Source organism: Hoplias malabaricus, chromosome 2, assembly GCF_029633855.1.
Source record: "Hoplias malabaricus isolate fHopMal1 chromosome 2, fHopMal1.hap1, whole genome shotgun sequence".
NCBI lineage: Eukaryota > Metazoa > Chordata > Actinopteri > Characiformes > Erythrinidae > Hoplias > Hoplias malabaricus.
The window spans coordinates 71,648,294-71,674,709 of record NC_089801.1 but is presented as its reverse complement, the minus strand read 5'-3'; the positions used below and the strand labels follow the sequence as shown (position 1 = coordinate 71,674,709).

General features: G+C 38.3%; 1 protein-coding gene across 1 annotated transcript in view; it reads right to left on the bottom strand.

Annotated features, from left to right (window-relative positions):
• sorcs3a (sortilin related VPS10 domain containing receptor 3a) overlaps nucleotides 1-26,416 on the bottom strand; it is a 309,782-nt gene that overhangs the window by 66,422 nt on the left and 216,944 nt on the right. The window contains exons 5-7 of the mRNA XM_066658235.1: nucleotides 12,749-12,822; nucleotides 8,640-8,704; nucleotides 4,886-5,004 (exon numbers count right to left, since the gene is read on the bottom strand). Coding sequence (XP_066514332.1) covers nucleotides 4,886-5,004; nucleotides 8,640-8,704; nucleotides 12,749-12,822 — 258 coding nt within the window. The remainder of the gene's footprint in view (nucleotides 1-4,885; nucleotides 5,005-8,639; nucleotides 8,705-12,748; nucleotides 12,823-26,416) is intronic.

Sequence of the window (26,416 nt, the reverse complement as noted above, 5' to 3'; positions counted from 1 at the left end):
CAGTTGTAAAAGCACTATACAAAAATAAATTAGATATTAATTTTATTTAAATTCCTCAGCCAATAATCCTTACACAAAGACATAGTTCTGCACAACGTTTGTATGGCTCACCATATATATTGGTGATCCCTTAACTGTTGGCTTCTTGCTGTTGATACCTGAGTCAACCATTTCACTGTGTTGGGACAACAGCCATCTTGAGTAGCACTTCTTGCTTTGTTTTTATTACATGGGTCAAAGAAATGGGGTTGGGGATGAGTTGCTTGTTATTTGATGGTGAAGCCTCTCTATAGAGCAAGCTGTCAGAGTCTAGCTGTTGTCAAGATGAAGAGCGAGGAATGGGGGAAATTAAATTTCAGAAATAGACCAGTGACTGCTTCTGTAGCTCATCCCAGCTCCCCTTTTCTCTTCATAATTTCAATTAAAAGCATATTTCTGTCCATTAAATTGATGGTTGAAGTGCTAGTTTAAAATAGTCTTGTTATTAAGTGACAGAATTGATTATCAATCACTGTGTACAGATCCAAATTTCTCTTCATTTTCAAATGATTTTTACTACTATGTTTTAACACTAGTTATTTTAATTTGTCCATGTAACACAATGATCATTCAGAGCTTAAATTAAAGTAGACACCTTTGTCTGAGTGAGTGGTATTTGTTTACAAAAATCACTTTCGGTACACCGGAATTGACCGTGAATTGATATGTTCGGACAGTTCCGTAACAACCATAGAATCTAGGAAAAGACACTTAAGCTCAGAGTTTACACACACACACACACACACACACACACACACACACAAATCATATTCTGGTTACACTGGAAATGAATGCATTGTTGTATGAATATGGGAGCACGCAGTTAAGGAACTTTACTGATATTACATGTGCTGTTCAACAAGATTGTGATGCTATTTACTAAAAGCCAGAACTAGAGAGCAATTCTATGTTATCAGGTTAACGGAACATGATTCTCTGAAGACAAGAAAGAAAGTGATGGAGAGAAAAAAGGCAGGCAATTAACAAGCAAACGGTTTCAGGAGAACTTGGAGCAATCAGTGTTTTTCTCTTTCTGATCCTTCCATTTTCAGTTTGCTGCAAAGCAACAGTGAGGTCATGAGTGCAAGCCCTATCAAAATAAAAATGTGGGTAATTTAGCAGCAGAATAATGGAAATTTTTTTATCCCCCAAAATAACTGTAACATATTGTTCCTCACCCACTTTTGTTCATAGATTTTTCATGAAGTGAAGATGTAGAGGTATACCTAAGCCATTTTATAGCATCAGGGGATTATTTTTTCTAAGAAATAATAATAATAAAAAAGCTTTTACGGTTAATCACTGACCTAAGAGTGCTTATCCAATTCAGGGGTCATGGTGAGTCCGGAACCTACCCTGAATCACTGAGTGCAAGTCAGGAACACACTCTGGAGGGGGCGCCAGTCCTCCATAGGGCAACACACACACTCAAACATTCACTCATACACCTGTGGACACTATTAAGTAATCAATCCACCTGCCAACGTGTGTTTATGGACCATTGGAGAAAACCCACGCAGACACAGGGTGAACACACCACACTTCTCACAGACAGTCACCCGGAGGAAACCCACGCAGACACAGAGAGAACACACCACACTCCTCACAGACAGTCACCCGGAGGAAACACACGCAGACACAGAGAGAACACACCACACTCCTCACAGACAGTCACCCGGAGGAAACCCACACAGACACAGGGAGAACACACCACACTCCTCGCAGACAGTCACTCGGAGGAAACCCACACAGACACAGAGAGAACACACCACACTCCTCACAGACAGTCACCCGGAGGAAACCCACGCAGACACAGAGAGAACACACCACACTCCTCACAGTCACACGAAGCATAAATTATATTTAGGAATGCAAATGACACACTTGTGTGAAATCTGCTTGTATACCTGAATGTGTATACATTTCCATATTTTAAATTAGACTTGGTACAATATTAAAATGTAAACTGAAAAATAGAAATTTAGGTTTTTGGAGTGTTCTCAATGTAGAGAAAAGCTGATTTTGATAAAAATGGCTTTAAAAAGGAATCTCAGAGATTTTACCCAGTATGGTCTTTGAAGTCATGCTGCATTTGTGTTAAATCTGTCACTAGGTGAATGGATATATTTGGCCTTAATTGAATTTGAAGCTTTTGGGGATAATTAGATGTAAGTAAACATGAATTAATAATAATAATTTAAAAAAAGCACAAGTAAACATCACCTACAGTTTGAGAAGACTGTGATGATTCAATTCATCCAGAAATAGAATGAAAATATTTTGGCCTTTGTGCTTCAGCCTTAGACACAGTCACAAAAAGATACAATTCAAGTCTGAGAACGAAAACTTGCAATGGTTTCTTGGGAGAGCTGAATGAGGCTGAGGTAAAACATTGCTAGCGGTGAATGGCCCAAATAATTGCCCCTGCATCCCCTGCTTGAATTTAAATCACATGCATCCTCATTTGCACAATGTCACAGTAAATCAAGCTCAGGCAAAAGAGAGAGGAAATTAAAACATCCCAAAAAATTGCATTACATTACTTTCAAATTCAGCCCATTACCATTTCAGATTCAGTCCGGCACAAATGATGATTAATCTGGCACACACTGGTCAGCCCTGAACACACTGCCACACACACAGAGTATTCTCAGCATCTGTTCTTCGAATAGTCAAGGCCTCTGGTACTTCAGCAGTCTGAATAAATCCAATTTAACATGCTTTGCGTGCAGTGCATCCAGGTTTATATCTAAATTATGTGTAATGCAGTTTGCGCCTGGTTTAACTGATTTACCCTGTGTGTATTTGAGCATGCAGGTATTACTATGGTGTTTTCAAAGAACAGCTCTCTACATACTACTGCTCCCTACTGCTGTGCATTATAGTGTTTGTATCGTACCATTGACTCCTGTGATACCAGGGCTGCACTGATATTAGTCTTTGCAGTCTATTCTAATAGGAATTTTCATTAGTTTTTACACTTCTGGTATTACATAGTGCATCCTCCTTTGATACCACCACTGTATGCTATTAGTTTTTAGAGCACCTGTGTCAGATATAGCAACATATTGTGATACCAGTACTACACTTATATTAGTTTTTTGGATAGTTGAATCACAAACAGCTGTCTTCTGTGATACCAGCACCCTACTGATAGTAGGTCAGCTTGCTGTTAGGCCAGTGCTCCACTGCCATTCATCTCTGCACTACTGCTTTCACATATTACAGTCTCCTGTGATACCAGCATTTCTGTGACAATAGCTTTTGTACTAGTGGTATGGCATATTGCAGCCTCCTTTATTAACACTATTGTACTGCTATTGGTCATGCTGGAATCACACAGTGCAGCCCCCTACAAGCCATGCAAATTATATTGTTTGCTACTTGTGATAATAGTTTGAGGTACTGGCATGACCTATGATATAAGTATTGCACAGTATTTTGTGTTTTAATTGTGATATTAGTGTTTTTAGTTCCAGTATGACATTTTGTACCCTCCAGTGTTTTGTGCAGCCTATTGTTTGTAAAAGATTATACTCAATTATTGTGGCAACGCATGGTGTGGGAGGAGCTGGAGAGCTCACGGGGGATCATATATCATAATGCACATTATATTACTAGCAGTGCTAGCACCACACATTTTAGCCTCCTGTGACACCAGTACGGCATAATGTGTTTGATTGTGATAATTGATTAGGGTATTTTGGTCACAGGAAACACTAATATGCCTTAGAAAATATCCTAATGGTCTGGTGTACATACATACATATAAAGTATTATCTTTTGGGAAAAGTGTGACCAGCTAATCTGAGACCACTTTTCAGATTCTATCCAGATGTGTTTCGGAGAGGTACATCAACTGTCTAACTGCTGGTGCTATCTTTGGGAGATTGCGAGCTAGATCCTGGGTGATGCTTGAGCTATCAATGGCTGGCAGTCCAAGAGAGCACATCTAGCAAGAAAAAAAGATATCTGCAGATAAGGAGATAGTGGGTCCTCTTATCTCACCAGATAAGAGAGTCTCATGCTCTTCAGCTCGCCCTGCAGGATTTCATTTTGGTTTAGGTCAGTGGACTGGGATGGTAATACCAAAAGTTTAGTTTTGTGTACATTTAAGTATCACCGTGTATATTTGGATGCATGTTTTGGTTTATTGACCTACTAGGAGTTCTGTTTTGGGGCAGATGTTTTCATGTAAACTCTACAGGCACGTTAACGAATTCCACAAAACTTTGTATAATTTACCAACACAAACTGCCCAAAAGCATAATGTTTCATCATATATTTTATGCTTTGAGTATGGGGCTGAAAAGAATAATTAGAAAGAGTAGAGTAGTGTGCAAGGAAACAGATGGAGAAGATATAATAGAAACCATGACTAAGCTGTAAGCAATATGGAACCATATGATACTCTAAAAAAAATCAGCAGAATTATGGATTTTTTTTTATTATTTTTTTAACCTACAATATAATGATCAGCAGTATTAAATCATGACTAAGCAGTCAGCATTGTAGGACCATATGAGACCATGCTTAAGCAGCTGTTAATATCTGCAGCTTGGGGTTAAGGTGAAAACCACAGCTCTGGCTTCTGATCATCCGGTGATCAGTCTTTTTTGAATGAGAATTCAATAGATTTAAATTTTCAGGGTGAACCTCATTATCACATGGATGTTATTTCTGTGCAATTTACTTAACAATAATGAATTCCAGCAATGAAAATGTGTGTATTTACATGTTTGAAACCTATGTAAATTCAACACATGACATATGGATGCGTCCTATACAAAACAAACTGTGCATATGCTCAGCAGACTATCTCACTTCCAAACAACTTGTTTCTTACCTGAATGACAATATAGTCGTCCTGTACCACCAGAGAATTGGGTTCGATGTAGCCGGGGAATGGAAACGTTCTGCTGGAGTCTGAACAAGCCTGAGCCTTGCACGTCATGTACTGACATTCTGTGGGAGACCGAGTAGAAACACGCACAAACAAAAGTTAGCGTGACATGCACTGCAAAATAACAACACACTATGTGAACTGCCACTCAAGCGAATACAAATGTACTATTCTCCCCTGAGTCCATATATTGAGACCTCTCTGCAAAACAGCTTCTTTTAAATTGGTTGTTTTTGTGAAATGACATATGTCTGACTATTTAGATTATTAGTTGTGCCCATTCATGCTGAAGTTATAAGGAGTTTATCAGCTATACGTGTACAGGAGTGAAGGTGAATATTTAAATTAATGACCTGAGGGGGATTTAAAAAAAAACACTTCACGCATTTATTTGCCATCCATTTTGTTTTACTGTACTGTGGGAAATATGATTGGTCATCAATTCCAAACTTTCGAACAGTAGATCTGAAGCTATTTCAGTGGACCAGTGTTTCCCAGTTCTATAAATTTAATGCTCAATTGCAGGCCTAACTCAACTGATGGAGTTGATAATTAACAAGTCATTGGCATTAGCTTTTTAAGAGCAAGGAAATCACTAACCTGTAAAGGACATTGATTCCCCATTGCTGGGACTGGGAATCAAATTCACTGGGAATTGATTCTCTGGGAATCATTGTTTCTTGGGAATTGCTGCTCTAATGTACTGGAAGAAGTAATCACTCTAAACCCAGTGAAGGAGGGGAAAGAGCCCTTCCTTTCTTTGTCATTCATACATTCATTCATATTATGATCAGAGTGATCAGCCTGCTCAGAAACACACTCTGGACAGGGCACTTTTCCATCACAGGGTCTTATACACTCACCCAGTCAATCAATTACACCTGTGGAAATTTTCACACAGCTTACACATATGTGATTATGGACTGGATTATGGGTCGGAGGAAGTCAGAAGAGCCAGAGAAAAATGATACAGGTACTGGGAGAAAACACCCGAGGTGAATTATAGAATATTCAATTTACTGCACACTCTGTTGGTGCACTGTTCTTTTGTATCTTGGTAGAAAGGTGCAAATTGAATTGTTTTAACTACAAGGGTTTGTTACTTTTTGCTGTTTGCTCCTCATTGCTAACTAGCAGCTCAACACAGTCGAGTGCTTTATAAAACCTAACAATACAGTTACTGTAGAAGAGGATTTATTGAAATATATTAATGTAATAAACCCTTTGATGTTCTGGCTCACTGTCCAGGGTGTGTTCCTGCCCTTCGTCACATGATTCCATACAGCCTCTGGACCCACCACAGCCATGAACAGGATGATGTGGTTATAGAAGCTGAACAAATGAATGAATGCATGAATTAATTAATTACATAATTTAATATAACCAAACTGATTCCCAATTCCTTGACTGACTGGCCACAAAGCAGTCTGCTGGAACAGGGTGAAGAGTAAATTAAAAGCACCAAATGAGCCCTTTTCCTTATATCTCTTAAAGGGGGTAGCCCACTGTATACTTCAGAAGGAAAAGCCTTTATTCTATTCAAAGCCCTGCCTATCTCCATAAGCCCCTTCACTGATACTGCTCTGCTCCACTCTCTACAGACAGGTTAACGCATGGAGGGCCTTGAGTGATAACGACATCCAGAGTTATGAGGTTGACATTAAACAGGTGGGATGAGGGGGCTTGGAGGCCCCGGCTGGTATTAATAAGCGATCACCAACTGCATTTATCATCAAGGTAATCCAGTCTACAGCCTAAGGGTATGGCTTTACACCCCCCCCCCCCACTCCCCACCAACCCACAACCCACAACCTCTGGAATCCGTCCCTCGGCTTTATTGACTCTCATCCTCTTCCGTAATTGGAAGAGGGGATTGCCACTTTTTCTCCCTTCCTCTAATGCCACAGCGCAAGGGGAAGGGATTGAAGGAAAGGAAGGGTGAGAGATTGAGGGAAAGCAGAATGAAGGACAGCGGGGGAAGTGGGAAAGAAAGCAAGTTTACAAGGTTGAAGTGAAGTTCCAAAGAGTGAAAAGAAGAAATGCAGGTGAGCATAAGCTTGAGAGAGACACAGGGAACGAGAGAAATAGCATGGAAATAATAGAAGGAGAAGTAGAAGAGAGGGGGAGGAGATGGTGAGGGCTATTGAGAGAGAGAGAGAGAGAGAGAGAGAGAGAGAGAGATGGTAAATATAGGAGAAACCTTTTCACTTCAGAGCAGAAAAAAAACAATCTTATAATAGGATGCAGCTGAAAGTAAATGTTAATAATCTGTGCAACAGAAAACACATGGGATCATGGTGCTCCTTAAACCTAAAGAAGTACATGCATATGACAAGCATTCAAATAAATGTTATTCATTTCCAGCTTCACAGTGAAACCTTGAATATGCATTTCATGTAGTAGTAGATAATTTAATCTCCATTAACGATAAATAATTGCTTAAAGGTGCACTAGACGATTTCACAGGATGCCCTGTCTGTGTTGTTGTCGTACACCTATTTAGCCACCAGAGGTCGCAGTATATGTTTAAACCAAAGCTACATTAGGCATAGGTGTGTCTGTGTTGCCCTATGAAGGACTGGCGCCCCCTCCAGGGTGTATTCCCGCCTTGCGCCCAATGATTCCAGGTAGGCTCTGGACCCACCGCAACCCTGAATTGGAAAAGCGCTTACAGATAATGAATGAATGATGTAACAATAGCTGTGGTTAATATCATTAAATTTATTTCATGATATATTCCTCATATTTTAGATATATTGTACTATTTAGCAAACGAAGACATACCTTAGTGCCCTTTAAAGGCAGAGTTCAGTGAGTGATGGAATGAATTCATGCATAAGCAAGCAAGAAAGAAACCACACAAGTATACAAAAAAATATGTAAATAGGGATAAAATGAGGAAAATGGGGGAAAAAACCAAGGAATGAATGGATGAGTGAAAAGATATTTGTCATTGCAAAAATTGGATAAGCGGTTACAGATAATGGATGGATGGAAAAATGAATAAAATAATTGTAAAATATTGTTCACAAATTGCAATTTATTGATAAAAGTATTACAATTGATATTTTAATGAAACTCTTAACTGAAAAAGATGTTACAGCCAGTGAATGAATGAATGAATGAAAAGAAGGGGGAATGGACTGATGCTTTTTTGAATGACATCTGTATGAATGAAAAACTACGGAAAGAACGGTGATTGAATAAAGGAACAAATGTTTTTGAATTAATTCTCAATTAATGAACGAGTGAATGCATTTCAGTGAATTCGGAATGAAAGTGTAGGAGAATGAATCAATTAAATTAATGAATGAAAATGGAGAAGGCATTCAAAATGAATGCGTGGGTGATATTTAAAGCGAATGAATGAATGGTGAAATGATTTGAATGAATAAATATTTTTTTATAAAATATAAAATGAACGCTGATTTTTGTTATTTATTTTTGAAAGCATTATAAATGAATGAATGAGGGTATGGATAAATGATTTTGAATGAATTAAATAGTGAATGAATGAATGATGGATTGTGTAAATGAATTATTTTTTTTTTTGTATTTATTTCATCTTTCATTTCACCAGGCAAGCCATTGAGAACATATTCTATTTTTATGATAACAGCCTGGCAAGTAACAGACATAGTAAGTGCTGAAAGTAGCAGGTTAATATGTGTATAGAGTATAGAGGGGTTTTACTTACGTCCATCTGCAGTGTAAGCCTCCATGTGCACCAGATCATCTTCTCTGTCCAGACCACTCACTGACCTACACACACACACACAAACACACACACACTCTAATACACATCTTATTTCAGCTCAGTTTCCGCAGCAGCAATAAAACTGCGCCTCTCCTCTTTATGTGCTGCCATTTCCCCAAATGTCTCATGATGGGGAAATGGAATTGCACTGTTGTTTATCACAACAGAGAGGTGTGTGTGTTTGTGTGTGTGAGATGTGAAAGACTGTAATTGGAAATGCGAGTGATAGCACCTGCTTTTAGTGTGTGTTCCTATGTGTGTCTGCGTGCGCTTGTGTGTTTGTGTGTGGAAATGATAATAGCCTCTGCTCCGTGTCTGTGTCTGCTTTTGTTTCTGCTGAAACACTTCCAAAACAACTCCCCCGTTGCTGTTAGTGACTCCATCCGTCATCATTGTGCTTTAGTAGCTTGGAGAGGGTGAGATTTATTCAATTCAATGAGTGCGGCGGCAGAGTCACTAAGCTAAACTCAGTGATGATATCTAGAACACTGGCTTCAGCTCTACAATCGAAACCTGGGATTAAATATCCTGAAGTGTTTGGGCCAGCCAGACACAGCCTCTCAAAATCAGACAAGATCATCTCGGATTGACCATGAGACATTCAGAGCCAAATGTGTGTGGGATTGTGGGTTTGAGTGGTAACACACACTTTTCCACCAACAAGCTGCTCGGGCTGGTTCCTGGAAACTATCATGTCTTTTAAGACCAGATCTACATTTCCGCTGGTTAAAGAGAAAATACATGGCATATACAACATGTATCTCTATTTTTGTTGATTTTGATGATGAATGAACTGAAAGAATTGCTCCAAAATTATGTGGAATATTATTTTTTTAAATAATATAAGAAAGCTGTTGCCTTCTATAGTAATAATAACATCAATTGGTTAATGTTTAGGTTTTAATTATTTTACTGGGCAATTTTTGGCAATTCTAGACCAGTTGTGCTCAGTCTAGGTGCTGTACATTTTACCTAGTGGAACTGAAATTGGCTGCCTGGAGCCATGGGTTATTTTGTGTCTTGCCCAAGGGCTCAGTAAATATTACTCTGTAAAGTAAGTCTGGGGATTTGAAACCACAAACTTATGCTTTCTAGATCATGTCAGCTTCTGGGATTATCAGTGAACTGACAGTGAATAAATGCTAGACAACAGGTAACCATGCTTTAATTGCCATTATTTTAAATGCCATTGTTTAGCAGCTAATTAGGTTCATTAGTACATTTAGTGTGTTTTCCAGATTGCAGAAATCTAGCACTTATTAAATGGCAAATCCTTTTCATTTTTTCACCTTTTAGATCATTTAAAGGAAAGGGAAGAGGAATCTATAGTCGGCCTGTACCATTCCATCTCATTGCAATTTCATCTGGGACTCTCATCCAGAGTTTGAGGCTATGAAGAGGGGTTGAGATACAAAAGATACAGATTTGTGATTTTTTTGTGTAACCAGTGAACTCTCAAGACAGTAAGATTTCACAAGAGATTTTCTAAAATCAGTCTCTTTACAAATTTTCAGTGTCAGATCTCAATTCACAATGCTCTGGGTCAAATATGACCTCATTACAGACAGAGCTGATACTGTTCTGGAGAGTTTATGAAAGGCATCAAGTGTATTTAACAGTGAATTATGTAGATATTCAAAACTCAGCTTAACTCGCACCTAAAACATACAACCACACACTGCATGTAAAATCCCCATAGAAAAGCACTGACCAATGGAATTGGGGACTCAGTTGGTGGGACAGATTTGATATGAAATATTTCTGACAGATGCAATGCTGCTTATAGAGCAAAAAATATTTAAAGTATGGGAAAATGGACTTGGGACCAGCTGGTTCGACTGGCAGGAAAATTGGGGGGAAGGGTGAGTGAAGGAACAGGAATAAACTGGAACATGAACAATAACTTTTTCAATGCACTACATGTGTTTTGCCATGGAACAGAAAACAAGACGCATATAATATATTTAACAAAGCCAATGAAACTGATCTCAGTGTTGGCAGATCTTATCAGCCAGCCAATAAACACTATAAAGCCCACTGTTTATGAACACCCATTGTTGCAAGTTTGATCTAAAGTCAAATGTACTGTAATGGCTTTTAAAGAGAGCTAATTGAGACACAGGCATGCTGCAAACATTATAGAAATCCTGAGCCCTTAAAAGTGCAGAAGGAAGCAAGGGAACAAAGGTCAGTATTTGGGCTTGGTTGGCTTTACAGTAGACCTCAAAACATTGCTGTGAGGATTTAATGGAATTCAGCCACTAAAACATTAGTGACATTGTGTACTGATTTTGGTTAATTCTGGATCACAGTCAGACTTCTTGGCAACACTTGGCACTGGGCGTGATGATCTCTGACTCGAGCTCAGTGTCATGTTTCTCAGTGGGGGTGATCGCAGCTGTACAATATGTGCCCACAGTAAAGTAGCTGAAGTCCCTCATTAGAAGAGCTACACAGTTCACTGGCTCTAATACATCAACACAATAAGCTTGATGGTGTCTAAGGAGGAGGTTATGCCTGAACTTTTGACTGGTGCCGTATATTGCTGTGGCTTTGTAAGTGATTGCTGTCCCACGTTTGTGATGACGGCGCATTTCTTGCAGGGGTAAAACACCCGAGGGGCCGAGTGACCAGAGCGAACAAGAAAATACAGCCCACCTTATTCCACATTCCACTTCACACGCTGATGTATTTACACTCTACTTCTCTCTCTCTCTCTCTCTCTCTCTTTCTCTCTTTTCTCTCTCTCTCTCTCTCTCTCTCTCTTTCTCTCTTTTCTCTCTCTCTCTCTCTCTCTCTCTCTCTCTCTCTCTCTGTCTCTGTCTCTCCCTGTATGGTCTCTGCCTTTCTATGTATTTGTTCGTCTTTACATTTTCTTTCTTTGTTTCTTTCCCCTTTTATCCCTTATTATCTTGGTTGTTGTTTGTCCTCTTTCTTTGTTTATGTCTCTATTTTCATCTATCGTCCACCTTTTCTCTCAACCACTCTCTACATGTTGTGTGTGTGTCTATGACTCATTCTCTCTGGACGGGGAAATCAAGGCATGTGGTTCCAGCAGTTGAGTGAAGTCATGCACAAACATCAGCAGAATGAAGCGAGTGAGTTGATAACAGAAGTGTCCTCTTGTTTTGATCTAGCTGCAAATTGTGGATCACAGTTTTGCTCAATTGCTCAGAGTGTTTTGCCCATTTGGTCCATTGTCCACTCAAAGCTTTATTTTCTGTCAGCTGTCGCTACAAGTTTTGTAATGTTTTTATTTACTGGTTCAGTGCATTTGGTGCGAGTTGTTTTTGTTTTTTTGGTTTTTGCTGTTTGTTTTCTTCTGATAATTTTTTATTTGTTAACTGCTAAAAAACAGTGTTAAAATTAGACACAGCAAGTGAAATTTATGCAGTTTTGTAGGAGATCACTTCTCTGTTAACAGCAAATGGATAACACTGGTTACAAAAAATTAACATATTCATAAATTCAGCGCACTCGGTTAAAAAGTTATAAAGACATGTTATAAACCTGGAAAACAACTGTCACAGGTTTCTGTTCCTTACACAACAAGCTAATTTGCATGTTCGATTAACTATGTATAACAATAATGGCAATATGACAATGTTACTATTTAATAAGAATATATTAAAATATATTAATTGTTTTTAGATTTTTATAATAGATAATTCCCCTTTCACTATTTGAATATATTCAGGACTTTATAATGTTACATGTCTCACTGCAGTATGAGAGCTGTCCATGGTAGCTGAGATGACTTGCCACAAGCCGACTTACCACTGTAACAGAAGTAACCTTAACTCACCACTCACACTCACCACAGTATTGGAGTTTACTGGATGTGGACATTCTCACCTTGTGGTTCACTTGGATATGACTGAAGGACAGTCTTTCTACAGTAGTGGTATTGACCAGATGTGATCTAGTGTCTTTCTCTTCACATTAGTGTTGCAAATTATTAAACAACAAACCAACCCATCCAACTGTTAGTATGACTTGTGTTTTAGAGTATGAATGCATTACGCTGTGATGTGTGTAGTGGCACATACCAGTAGAAGCGGTTGGGGGTCACACGCTCGTGAACAAGCTGCCACTTCCGTCCAAAATCAAAAGAACTGTACAGCTGAGAGGAAGAGAGGGAGACAACAAGAAAAGACAGAAATTAGCCATTGCTAAGAACCACGTGTTGAAAATTTGCTCTCCTTTCACCCAAAGCAATGGGCTGATGGTTTTGTCCTCAGTTCGCTGAGTTTTCTCTGACTGAACCCAATTAGCTGCTGTGATTTAGTTTTCATTACAGCTACAGTGAGCCTGAGCCAATGGGCCGAGACGCTATAAGAAGCCCTGGCTCAAACCATAAAGCATAAACCCTTCAGTCAAGTTGTACAGACTTAATAAACGCACCGCCATTAAAATCCGGCCGCTCCAGGAAACGAACAGATCTGCGGTTTGCCCAGATGGGACATTTGCCATTTTGAAATTGTCTCTGGAAGAAATGAAGTTTATACACAGTAATATAAGTGCTGCTTTGCATGGCTGTTTTTTTTTTTTTCTATGAGTGCTGAAAACAAGCCAGCTTCTTTAATGTTGAGCGTCCATGCTTGTGGATGAGTCTGATAAGTGAACACGTAGCCTGTCTACAGCATGAAATGCTAAATTAAGATTTCTGATATGCAAATGTATTACCCTCTGATGATATAGTGCTGTGTGCGCTATATTGATTGATGCTTAATTTTGTGAATTACAGAAATAAAACAAGGACACAAGCTATTTCTTCATTATTATATGATTTAAATTCATAATGATGAGAAAACATTATAATGATAATACATTTAAATAAGCAATGTGGGTCTCAGCACCAAAAACATATCTACAAAATATTTATTACATTGATTAGGCATTGTTTTGTATATTTTATACAGCTCACATGAGATGTGTGTTTAAAATTTTTATTTATTTATATTTTTAATTTAATGAGTTTATTAATGTAATATTTAATTGGTCTAGTGCAGAATTGTAAACACAATCAGGCCACTAATGGTCAGTTTAATGACTTTCATAATGTGAAAAGGAATCACTGGAGAAATTACTTAAGCCTTGGGTATAGTACTTGACTTTTAATGTCGGGACAGATTATAAACAGACTGGGTGTATTACTACACAACTTTGTTTGTTTTTACTCTTTTTTTTTGTTGGAGACTGGGGATAACACACTGTTGACCCCAAACTCCTGAACTACATACAAGATTTGGTCAACACAGTCTCTACACACTGGGGTTGGAGCCCCTCACTCACTGCACTAGTGGGTGCAGTCTAGAGCCAACTAGCACAGAAACAGTCCAACTGGAAATTGGGGTTAATACCACGCTGCAGATTGTGTTGTGTAACCCCAGCTTAACTGACACTGATTGGAAGTAAATCTGAATTTTGAGAATCGTCCCCTTTTTTATGAAGAGAATGGAAAAAAAAGTTTCTAAAAGTCATTATTCAAAGATAATATTACAGTTAGTAACTCATAATAATGAGAATCTTCTCATTAGAATAACTTACTAAAAGACTGTATGATTTTTTTAAAAGTGCAAATACACAAAAATATGGAAATTGCCTTCCATACTTGAATGTAGTTCCATTTTTAAAGTATTTCCCAAGAAAAAACATTGCACACACTACTATCCTATGTGTATTGTTCATTCTCTCAGCACCAATGACCATATAAGTGCACTTTACAGATCTACAGTTACAGATTGTGGGCAATCTGTTGGGCCAACACTTCACATGTTGTTGCCTCCTTTCACCCTGTTCTTCAATAGTCTGGACCCACACAGGACCACCACAGAGCAGGTATGATTTGGATGGTGGATCATTCTGAGAGATGCAGTGACATTGACGATGTGGTGGTGTGATACGCTGGTGTTGCGCTGGTAAAAGTGGAACAGACACAGCAGTGCTGCTGGAGTGTTTAAACCCCCTCAATGTAACTTCTATAGGCTGATAATAGTCCACCAACCAACAATATCCAGCCACCAGCGTCCTGTGACCTCTGATGGAGGACCAGAGGATGACCAACACAAACTGTGCCACGACAGATGGACTATTATCTCAGACTTATCATCTACACGGTGGACTTGTAGAGTGGACAGTGAGTGGACCCTGTTTAAAAACTCCGGCAGCACTTTTGTATTTTTTATTTCCTGTTTTGAGATGAGTCTATATATAGGTCAGAGTCCTTCAATTTAATTCAAGCTTGTTGAGCAACTAAGACTTTTATTTTGAAGAACAAATGTTTGACTTTGATATAAATGGATCCATTGTTCACCCAAGCAGCTGCACATGAGCTCAATGTAACCATTCTTAATGCCAGAGCTTTTCCTTAGCAATATGGGTTTGAAACCCCTGAGGATTGGGCTGTGGAGCAGGAGAAATTTGTCATGCCCCTGGAGTAATGAAGCACCATTCAATATCTTTGGGACACGTTAGAATGGCTTTGTGGTCCATAAGTTAGCATCGAACATCAGTAACTAACTTTAAAGCTCTTTTAGCTGAATGCCCTTTAAAATCCTCAGAGCAATGTTCCAACACAGAGTCTAAAGCCTTCTCGTGAGAGTAGAATCTGTTACCGCTGTAAAAGGGGTGTATACTCCCTATTAACACGCTTAATTCTGGATAAACAGTTGTACACAAACTTTTACTCATTTGTAAAGCTCAGCACTGACGCAGGGGCATTAATAAGCAACGGAGGTAAGGGGTGCATTATCACAGCATCATGGTCATTGTAGATTTCCCAACTGTGCTGTTATTTGAGATAAACACGCAAGTTCAAGCATGCCATTGCTTTTATACAATGGGTTGGCAAGGCAAAGCTATGGTGTTACTTAGCAACCAGTGGTCTGCAGGATGATACAGGTATGGCATAAGAAAACATCATGCTGTGTAACAAACTCTATGACCAAATGTTCACATGCCTCTGCACTACTGGGAAGCTTGTGGACTAGATGTTGGAACGTTTTCTGTAAGGATTTGATGGCCTTCAGCTACCAGAGGTTTGAGGTTAACTACCAATGTCCGATGATTTGGTTCTGGATCACAAACACCACTCTGTCTCATTACAAAATATTTGATAGAGCTTTAGACCTACTTAGTTAATGCTTGGCTTTTGGATTTTGTGACTGTTGTGCTTGAGAACGTGGTTATTAGTACATTATAATTAGTATATTAGTGTGTATATATATATATATATATATATATATATATATGTATATATATATATATATATATATATGTATATATATATATATATATATATATGTATATGTATATATGTATATATATATATATTGTGTGGTCAGGAATAACTCTTGCATAAACCTAACTGTCTGTCCAACAGTAAGAGTTCCAACAGTAAATATATGCAAGCCAAGTGAACACTCTAAGTGACAAGAACACCATCCCAGTGCAGTGATTTGGACTCGGATCTGTGGGAACCCTCCCTTGGGACTCCTAATGGATGAGATGGAAGGCCTTCTGCCTCTGCCTATCCCTTGGGCAGTTCCCCTGACTCTATATAAGGATGTCTGCACAGTTGCCAATTAGGCTAATTAGCGAATTATACTCGCTTGCTTGATGCGACAGACAAACTGTGATATCTCATGTAAATATGGTGTTGCTGAGACTTAATTGAGTAGACAGAGCGTGAACTGAACCTTTGCATTCGTGGTGTAATAATAAAACGAGAGCATATGAAGAGCTTTATGGAAGACGCTGAGGCAATTAAACTCTTAAGACACTTGTCGCTCTCAGGAAACTTTTTTTGAAGCGGGAGTTTCAACAGCCAGTTCCCATATTAACATGTGATTTTAATTTTGGATTGCAGGAGGAAACTAGCGCTCCATGCAGAAACAGGGATAGCAATCCAAAATCAGTTTAGACAGTGAGCTGAGGCAGGGGTTGAACCCAGGACCTCAAATTTCTGGAGCTGTGTGGCGGCAGCACTACCGGAAATGCTACTGAACCACTCTAATTAAGTTAATGCTAATGTAAACTAATTGTTGCCTTGTAAAAATACAAACACTTTTCACCCACTCTGTGATTAATTTGAATCATAAGACTTTCAGATAATCTCCAGAAGTCTTAATCATTGGGAAATTCCCAACAAGATGAGAATTCCCCACTGCTGAAACCTAAATTCTTCATCCTGTTATCACAACTTGCATAAAAATTACCCTGTTGAAGATAATTGTTGTGAAAAATGAGAATATACCCTGATATGAACTTAAAAAAAAAAAAAAAAAGAATGAACACATGCAAAGTTAATGAGTAGCTAGTTCAAGCCTGTTTTCCGTTAACGTCTCCACAATGTTTTACATAAGGTCAGGTGACTTACGGAAGCTTGCTTGACCCTTCCAAGTGGTGGCACGCGAGACCTAATTTCCACTGCTCTAATTGTGTTTCCGCTTGCCCAGGCACAATTAATGACTGAGGCCTGTTCGTTTTTTTCCTATTACACTGATTGATGCTACCGTTGATCCGTCTCCCGCTGGGACTCTGCGTGTGCTGTAATTTTAGTCATCCAGCGAGGAGTCCGAGACCCAGTCAAGCTCTGGCCTAGTTAATCACAGGATCTAGACTGTTATTGATGACTTGTGCGGCTCGAGTGTGGTTCCACCAGAGGTGTATCTATCACCCCCGGGCTAGAAAACAGGTGTTCACCTGGAAATTTCAGATAGATTAGCGGCTAACTTTCGTTGGAGTTGCTGCTTGAAATTAATGTGGTTTCCAAGGCAATATGAGCATTGTGCCAGGCTTGTACTTGCCAAAGGGAAGTGACGGGGAACAGATAAAGCTTTGGGACCAGGTAATGTTGATATATGTGCCCCTGTTAAATTAAATACCCTTGAAACTGGAAATGACAGGTTGGACAAATTTGACAGCGCATTTGCTTAGGAAAGACCTTTTTTTTTTGGTTAAGGAAAACATCAAGCGAGCTCAGATGAGCGGACGGCGGTATAGCAAGCCCGCCACTATTTAAGGCCTTTCAAAACTTGTTTGTTTAATCAGTCCCACGTCTGGCTTAATGTAATCAGTCCAAGATGAGCATGTGAGACTGCGAGGCCGGAGCTCATCTATCCCCTGTCTCAGCTGATGCTCCTGGACCGTGGGAGTCCCTCATAAGCAGCGACGTTGACGTATTGCGCCACTGGGTGAGCCCAACCTGCAGCAATTCATCAGCCAATGACGTGCTCAATTTTAAAAGCTCCGAGCTGTCACAATGTGGGCTTCATAGCTTCCCTGCTTGTGTCGATAAATCACCAGTCAGGGGGCAAAGACCCAATGCCAACATTAGGGGGCTGCCAACAGAGAGGCTAAGGCAGTCCTGCTAATGGCTGCAGAGGGACATAGAGAGTGAAAAGAGTGAATTTAAATAATGCATTTATAAGGGAAATCTATGCAAAGTGCATTTGCATAAAAACTCATTAAGAAAACGGTAGAATCAGGTAGAACTTTCCCTCAGTTCCATCCATAGGAGATTGCCTGAATACATCTGTAATATCCCCTAGACCAGTGATTCTCAACCTTTTTTTTTCAATCAAGGCACCTCTTAAAAATATGAAATATTAAGTCACCACAAACTAAAATATATTAAACTGCAGCCATCTGCAAATGGCAAAACATGCGCGCACACACACATCATGCACACGGGTGCCAGGAGCTGGAGTTAGCTGTTAATTTTTACAAATGAAATAAAATGTACACAACAGCAAATCAGGTGGATTTATTTTCTTGAATAACTTAACACTCATTCACAGCAAGAACTTCCTCTCCCACTCTGTCAACCACACACAAGAAACCTCCAGTGGAAAATACGGACTAAATGCTGAGAAAAATGGTCCGAATTGTTTTTTTCTAAATATTCTACATATTATTTTGAAAGTATTGTAAATAAAGTGCTTTATTTCTTGACTATTTTCTGAAGTTTCTCGTTCAGGGCCATGACCACAGGTGGGTCTGGGCCACTCAGCCACTGTTAATTTTACAAGCTGTCCAAAGCACCCCACCATCAACAAATGGAATTGGACACCTACTTTTACCTACAGCAATGGTTGTAGATGCTGTGGAGATTATACAGGCCCAGCTGTAGTTTTATTTCTGGCCATGTCGTTACGGCCATTACGATTTTAATCTTGAAGCGCTGTAGTTGCATTCCCATAAAACGTTAGTAGTTTTAGTTTTTGTCTGCAATGTCAAAACATATACAGGCACCCCTGTCGAAACCAAAATGCACCCCGAATGAGACAGTCTGCCTTAGACAATGAGGTCCGAGGGAGAGACAAAGGACATTTCTGGGTGTCTTGGACATTTTCTCAGATGTTTGTCCATTCCCGGTTACCTTATATTCCTCTTGAGGCTGCTCTTGACTTTAAATGGAGGTCTCAGTATAGATTCACACTCTGCTCAGATCTGCACTCATTGATATCTGCTACTAAACTGTTGACAAGAACCAAGAACTCATCCAAGACTTGGTGCCTTCCAAGTTTTGATGCTGTATCATATTTAACAGAGCCAGAAATGTGTCATATCTCCTTTTAGCCGAATGCATTTCTTCCTAAGGGACTTGTTTCAGGGAGAGAAATGTTTCTGCATTAACCTTTCCCTATAGGTAATACTGGAGAGTTACAGGACAGTACCATTTTAGTACCATTTACCAACAGTACCATTTACCACTTTTAGAGGTAGGTCAATGCTGAAACCTCCATGGTTAATTTCTTCAGGATTACAATATAGATGCAGCCTAGACCTGTATTTTAATTTAACGAGGGCTTGGAATGCACTGCTAAGTTACAGGGAAGAAAAAAAAAACCTCAGTGGTCTTGAGAATCAAGTTGACAGTCACGTATGAACACTGGTGGATTTGTATTCAGAAAAAGAGGTGAGCACAAAAGAAACATCTGCTGAGCTTTAGCGTTCATATGTGGACCTCTCCTCCCCCCTTCTTTCAGAAAAGCTAGGCCTCTATGATGCCAGACCCACTTTATTCTTTTGGAAATGACAGTGGGTGCTCATCTGGCAACATTTCTCAAAGATGCGTCTGACAGAGTGACTTGAGATAGTTGAATGTAGAGAGTCAAATGTTCAGGGTTTTTTGGCAGCCCACTGCAAAACGGCATTCCTCAAGCACTATCGACACCATCTGACAGTCAGGGCCAGCTTTGAAAGGTTTAAAGATTCATGGATTCATCCCTGTGCCAGGCAGGCTAACCCCTGCTATTAATAACATTAGATATACCACTGAAAAATGGACCTATACTTTAGTGCTGGACCTTTTGGTACAATTTCTTAGCAGTGTTTTCCTGATGGGTTGGGTTTTCCTTTCTTCATGTACATAAATCGCCTTATTCAGTCTACAACATGTAAGCAAGCATGTTCTTGTTGAATTCTCAAGAAGTATTCCACATCTTGGGAAACCACCAAGCAGTTACATATGTATTTTAGTTAGAGAGCCATTTAGGACGTCACGGGTTTGAACTGTGGTGTTTAGGGATGGCCCTGGAATATGCAAAAATGGAAAAAATGGCCCTTGATATTTAAATTTGCTGTGCTTGCTGGTTTGACTGGGCTTTCTTTACTTTATTAGCAAAATGCTAATTTCCAATCTTTTGATGGGTGGCTCATGGTGCATTTTTAAGGAACACATTTAACATTAAGGCCATCACCACTTTGAACTGTGATATTTATGCCCTTTTTATGGATCTTTAATTGTTTCATTGGCACACAATATTTAGCTATGGTCTTATGTTTGATTGAGCTTTCCTTGCTGAATTAGCATAATTCTAATTTACAGTTGTTTGACTGAAAGCATGTGGTGGCCAGATTGTGGAATATGTGGATTATAACGATAGCCATTTAGCATTTAAGGCATCCCAGTTTAGGAATATAGTGTTTGGGAATGGATATAGAATTTGAAAAATGTCTAAAATAACTGATGCTTTTTGCAACATTAGCATAATGCTAATTCCCACTTGTTGATTGAAGGCCCTTAGTGACCCCACAAAAAAACAAAAAAACAAAACAAAACAAAACAAAACAAAAAAAAAACACTGTCATATGTACATTATTAAGGAAGTATTTTAGCATTTAGGACAATGTTTGGGAACGGCCCTAGAAAATGCATAATGTCCGATGGACATTTGGTTTTTATTGGTACAAAATCTTTAGTGATGCTCCCTTATTTGTTTTGTGTTTTCTTCACTTTATCAGCATAATGCTAATTTATGGTCACTTCATTAAAAGCACTCACTGATCTTGTTACCTGTCCATGGCATATCTACATTATTAATGAAGCTGTTTAACATGTAGGACATCACTGATTGGAACCGGAGTGTTTGGGAATGATGCTGGAAAATGCAAAATGTTGGAAAATTGACCATTCCTTGTTTGTGTTTGTTTTTTTATGTGTTTTTGTTTGTTTGTTTAGCATTAGCACCTGATAACTTCCACTTGATGCTTGAAGGCACTCTGTGACCTCGCCACCAAACAGTGGCATATGTACATTATTAAGAAAGCCATTTAGCATTTAGGACATCACAGCTTTGAGCCATGGTGCTTTGGAACGGCCCTGGAAAATGCAGTGTGTCTACATTAGTCTGGCAGATGGTGGAATTAGCTTGACTTGTGGCTCCAATTAGTAACAGGAGGACGCGTTCGCAGCTTGCTCAGAGGTGACTATCAAGAGCCTTCATTTGATTAAAACCCAGCTTTGCCAATGGCCAAACAAACTGAGAGAGACATCCGAGTCACACTTGAGCTTGTTTGTTGTAATACTTTTGATAGCATTGGATTCAATTACCTGTGCGTTTGCTAATTTGTGGATATAAGCAGACAGATGTGGACATTTGTAGCCCACCTGAGTTTGTGCCTTAGCACCAGCAGAATCCATTTGCTTCAACCAGATGATAGAGATAACATGCTATAAATGGCTTTTATATTAGATTAATTAAACAGTAATACAGTTTATACACCTGCTGAATGAGCCATTAGATTTAGCAGCTAGATTAACTGCTAATGTGACAAAATAATAATTACAATCTATTAAAGTAATCAAAGCAGCCATTTTAGTTGACCTCGGGGAAACAATATGGAGGATACAGAGGGGAAAAGGTGAATGTAGCAGCAAATAAAATAAGGGCACATAGTAGAGCTGTACGCAACTTGTACAATGCAGATGTAGTAAATAACAGCAGAGAGAGGGAGTGAAAGTGAGAGCAGTTTATAGAATTATGGAAATGAACAACCATGCACTATTGTTCCAGTGTCCCTGACCATTACTATAATTCAGTTTTATGCTGTCTAATTAAGTTAGCCATAAATTCCTGATGCATTTATGTACAGTGCTGTAAATCTCCTCGATTTGTGTGCAGTTTGCAGCCTGTAGCAATTCTCCAAAGGCCATTCCCTTTCTTTCATACTTTTCTCTAGCGTGCACACACACTCCGAGCTATTTAAACAAGAGACATTGGGTTTTATTGTTGGTTTATTTTTTTGAACTTCAGTTTTTCTGCAAAATCTAGGTCATACATAGTTCCGTTACATATACCATGCAAAATAAAGTTTGTTCAGAATAATTGTAAGTTATACAGTAATACATATAACTCATGCAGAATCATTAACCCAATTTTCAAAAAACAACAACAAAAACCACATTCTGTCCAATGCATTAAAAAAATTGAAAATGTTCTCTTGAAGTTTTATTTAACTAACAAAAATGTCACTGATCAACTTGATTTTTATATAAATTTACAATAAATATAATAAAATATAAGCAGATTCCTACATCACACTCTGAACGTGGTTTGTGGCTTGTTTGCCACATTGTTACATCACCTTTCCTTTCATTTACACTGCTGAATCCTTTGGGACATGGGGATACTAAATTATTGCAGTTTTGCAAGCAACACATTTGCCCATACTTGTCTAAGAAAAGACTGACTGGCACACACCAGTCAAGCTCAAAATCTGTGACTACCAAGTCACACTTGTAGCATGTCCAGACATTTTCTCGCTGAAATAACCATGGACTTCCCTGGAAAAAAGGAATATATGCAAGGTCCCCATGCTCCACCACAGGACCAGACCATCTTTTTCCTCTTCTTTTAAAAGAAGGAAAAAAAAACTCATAGACTCATGATAGACCACAGATCATGTTTCCACTGTTTTTTTTTTCTTTTTTCTTTTTTTTTTTTTTTTTTTTGATTATTCATGTTCATCCATCTAGGAAAAGAAAGAAAAGTGAAAATAAAAAGTGAAAATAAAAAGTGAAAATGTTGTTGTAAAGAAAGAACTCTTAATCCACTTTAATTTAATCCTCTGTCCACATCATACCTTACAACAACATAATGTGATTTTATTTGTTTATTTTTAGTTTTTTTTTTGTTTGTTTCTGATGTCATGCTAATTGAATAAATGGATTTGTGTAAAAAGTAATGTAACAATAATAAATAAATACAATTAAGAATATAACAAAGGAACTATATTTGTTCACTGTCCAAACAAACAAATGTATATCTATTTTATATATACTTTACTGTGCAAAATGTTAGACATCAGAGATAATGAGATTTAAAAAGCTATTACTCTGAGCAGTAAGTGTTTATTTGCTAAACAACAAACAAATAACACCCAACATTAGAATCAAATCAAATAACACTATTCCACTGAGTGTGATACTCTGTGTGAATTTGTCGGTTTAACTTTTTCCAAATCTGTCCTTGTGGAGGCCATATTATTTGAGGTTATCATCCAATACCTAATTTTACCGGTTAATAAATACTTATTTTAAATAACGTGTGCTTTTGATTTAACAAATTCATGCAATCAAAGAGAATCTGAACAAAACATTGCTCTTCAAATTCACACTTACCTACTACTTTATAGAAAAAATGTATAATATATATATATATATATATATATATATATATATATATATATATATATATATATATATATATATGTGTGTGTATGTTCCTAAGATTTCTGCACAGTACTGTATATATACTGTTTTCTTTTTTTTTTCTTTTGCTACAGAACAGTTTACTATGTAATTTGAACACAGATTTTCCCCAGATATAAGGAATCTGTCATGAATGGAAAAGCTGAGTACTTCCAGTACCTCAAACTTGATATTGCAAGAAGATACACATCTTCAAGTGCACTACCACTATATGGGTAACATTTGTTTGTGTAACATTTCCTTCTTCAAATTCAAATGTGTAAATAAAAATAAATAGTTTGATACATTGTGCAAACTGAATACATCATTTTCATTTAATGAAATACAGAATATGAACCATTTCTCTAGCAGTAATTTGATTTAAACAATCTTGTAATTCCAGGCTTAACACTGTGTGGTTGATTCGGCTTCATTTACCTTTAATCCATTACATGTCTGATTTATATGCATAAACATAAGCACTCTACATTGAGCGAATGTGATTCATACACATGATTATGAAGCCACAAATGGAGCAGGCAATGAACAAGGGCACTGCCTTGTGAATAAAGGGGTCCTGCTGAGCATGGACACCCTTCCTTTTACCTCTCCTTTGACTGTCACATCAAACCCTTAGCTGCATAGGTTCAGGTCAGATCTGAAAACATCTGACTTTAGCTCCAGGGCTTGGTGATTTGTCTTTGCTGTGGCGGTGATGGCCAAATGGTGCAGACCATGGTTGCTAAGGAAAATGGCAACTCAATTTGCTAATTATGAATCCCCAAGTTAGACTGGTGATTATTATTCAGCACAAATAATTCTCACTGCTGCTGAATAATAATAATATTCTCAGAGCTCTCCCAGACGCTCTGTCAATGCTCCAAGTCTTGTGGAATTTAATGATGATTTATTTTATTTAATTATTTTACCTGTCATTAAAATGCCTTTTGGTCACAAACTGAAATTAGGCAGCACACGTTTTACTGAAAAAAAAAAGAAAATATTATAAAAGACCAAAAAATGTATATAAACACATTCATAATCATTTAGTTTGATTAAGATCAGTTATTCTATGTTATAATAAACTAGTTATACAAAATTATTAGAGAGCATTCATGGAAGTATTCCATTAAAAAGTCCAGTTTGGGTATGAACCCCAGTGCATGTACATACATCTTCCTATCCATTTGTGCTCATTCACACTGAAATATAACATAAGCATGTTCCAGCAAATCCACTGAGAGAAGAAAACTCCAAGCTACAGTTCTGATAAGATGTGTAAACAACTGTTACTGAGAGGAAATTACATAGACAGCAAGGAAGAAAATTTCAAATCACTGAAACATGAGGTGTGGAGATGCGTAGGATGCAATTATGGACCTGAGTCTAAATTTCTACCTGGGCTGTGAAAAGCAGAAAGTGCAACTAACTTCTGAGTCAGAATTTAGATGTGTGGAAAATGTCTATACAGATTTCACTGAATAGCAAAACAAATCTGGGAGAAATGTTTACAGGATTTTTGTATTCATTTATTTAGTCATTTTAAGTAAAAACAATCAGTTTTGCGAAGATTTTGGAATGTTGTACATTAACACATTTGCTATAATTGATCACAACTATATTATTAATGTACTAATATATAATAATTTCATGACTGCATTCATTTCATTTGTCTTTTTTATGTACTGCTCAGTGTTTCCTTTAATTGTGCAAATATTTGAATGTTTTCAATAATTAATGACAGTGGCACGTCAGAGGTGTTAATCATTCCAACATTACTATGTTAAGCATATACAAAATATATGCAAATGAGCCTCTGCTTAACTATTAAGTGGTTCATAAATATTCTTAAAGTCTAACAGGTCAGGGGAAGAGTGTTGAAAATGAAGGGGCAACTGAGATTTGCCTTGCAGGGTGTCTCTCGGTGTGTGTGTGTGTGTTCATGCTTGTGTGTGTGTATGAGAGAGAGAGAGAGGTGTGTGTGTGTGTGTGGGGGGGGGGGGGGGTTGCTGTTAAAGATACAAGCCATCTGCAGGAGCACTGGAGTGAGAAATATACTGCTGAGAAAGAGCCAAACCTAAGTCCAGACCTCTCCATAAAGGTAAACACATGAGTATACACACACACTCCAGCTTGGGCAGAGGATCACTGCAGGACACTCAGGCTTAGAGAGGCATGATGAGATAAGACAACAAACACAGACTTAAGAGCACAACCTAAAAAAAAAAAAAGTTCTGCAAGGAAAATACTTCCTAATGCAAAAGTTCTCCCACCACGGACCTCCATAAAGGCTTCCTCAGGACCTGAGCCCCCAAAGTGAGGTCATAAAGTGAAAACTCTTTAACTGATGCAATCTCTGTGAATGTGAAACAAAAACAATGGTTTCCTTCCAAAAATCTTACATTACTCCACAGCCCAGGGATGGGGTGTTTCTACTACTGCTATGAGTGGATCAGACACAGCAGTCCACCTGGAGGTTTAAAACACAATGTTCACCAGGGATGTCAATAGACCCAATTTACTGGGACACATACCCCAATAAAATGTTGCAATGCCCCACTAAAATCAAAGAAGAACTACTGGACACACTACGCAAATTTACTACTGGCAGTTTCCAAATGCTTGAGCAGTTAATGCTTTCAGTCAGAGCTTGTTTACTTTGTTTTCTTGCATGGAATAATGGACATATGGTTATACATTTATGTTATAACATGAAAAAAAAAATAGTAGCATAAAC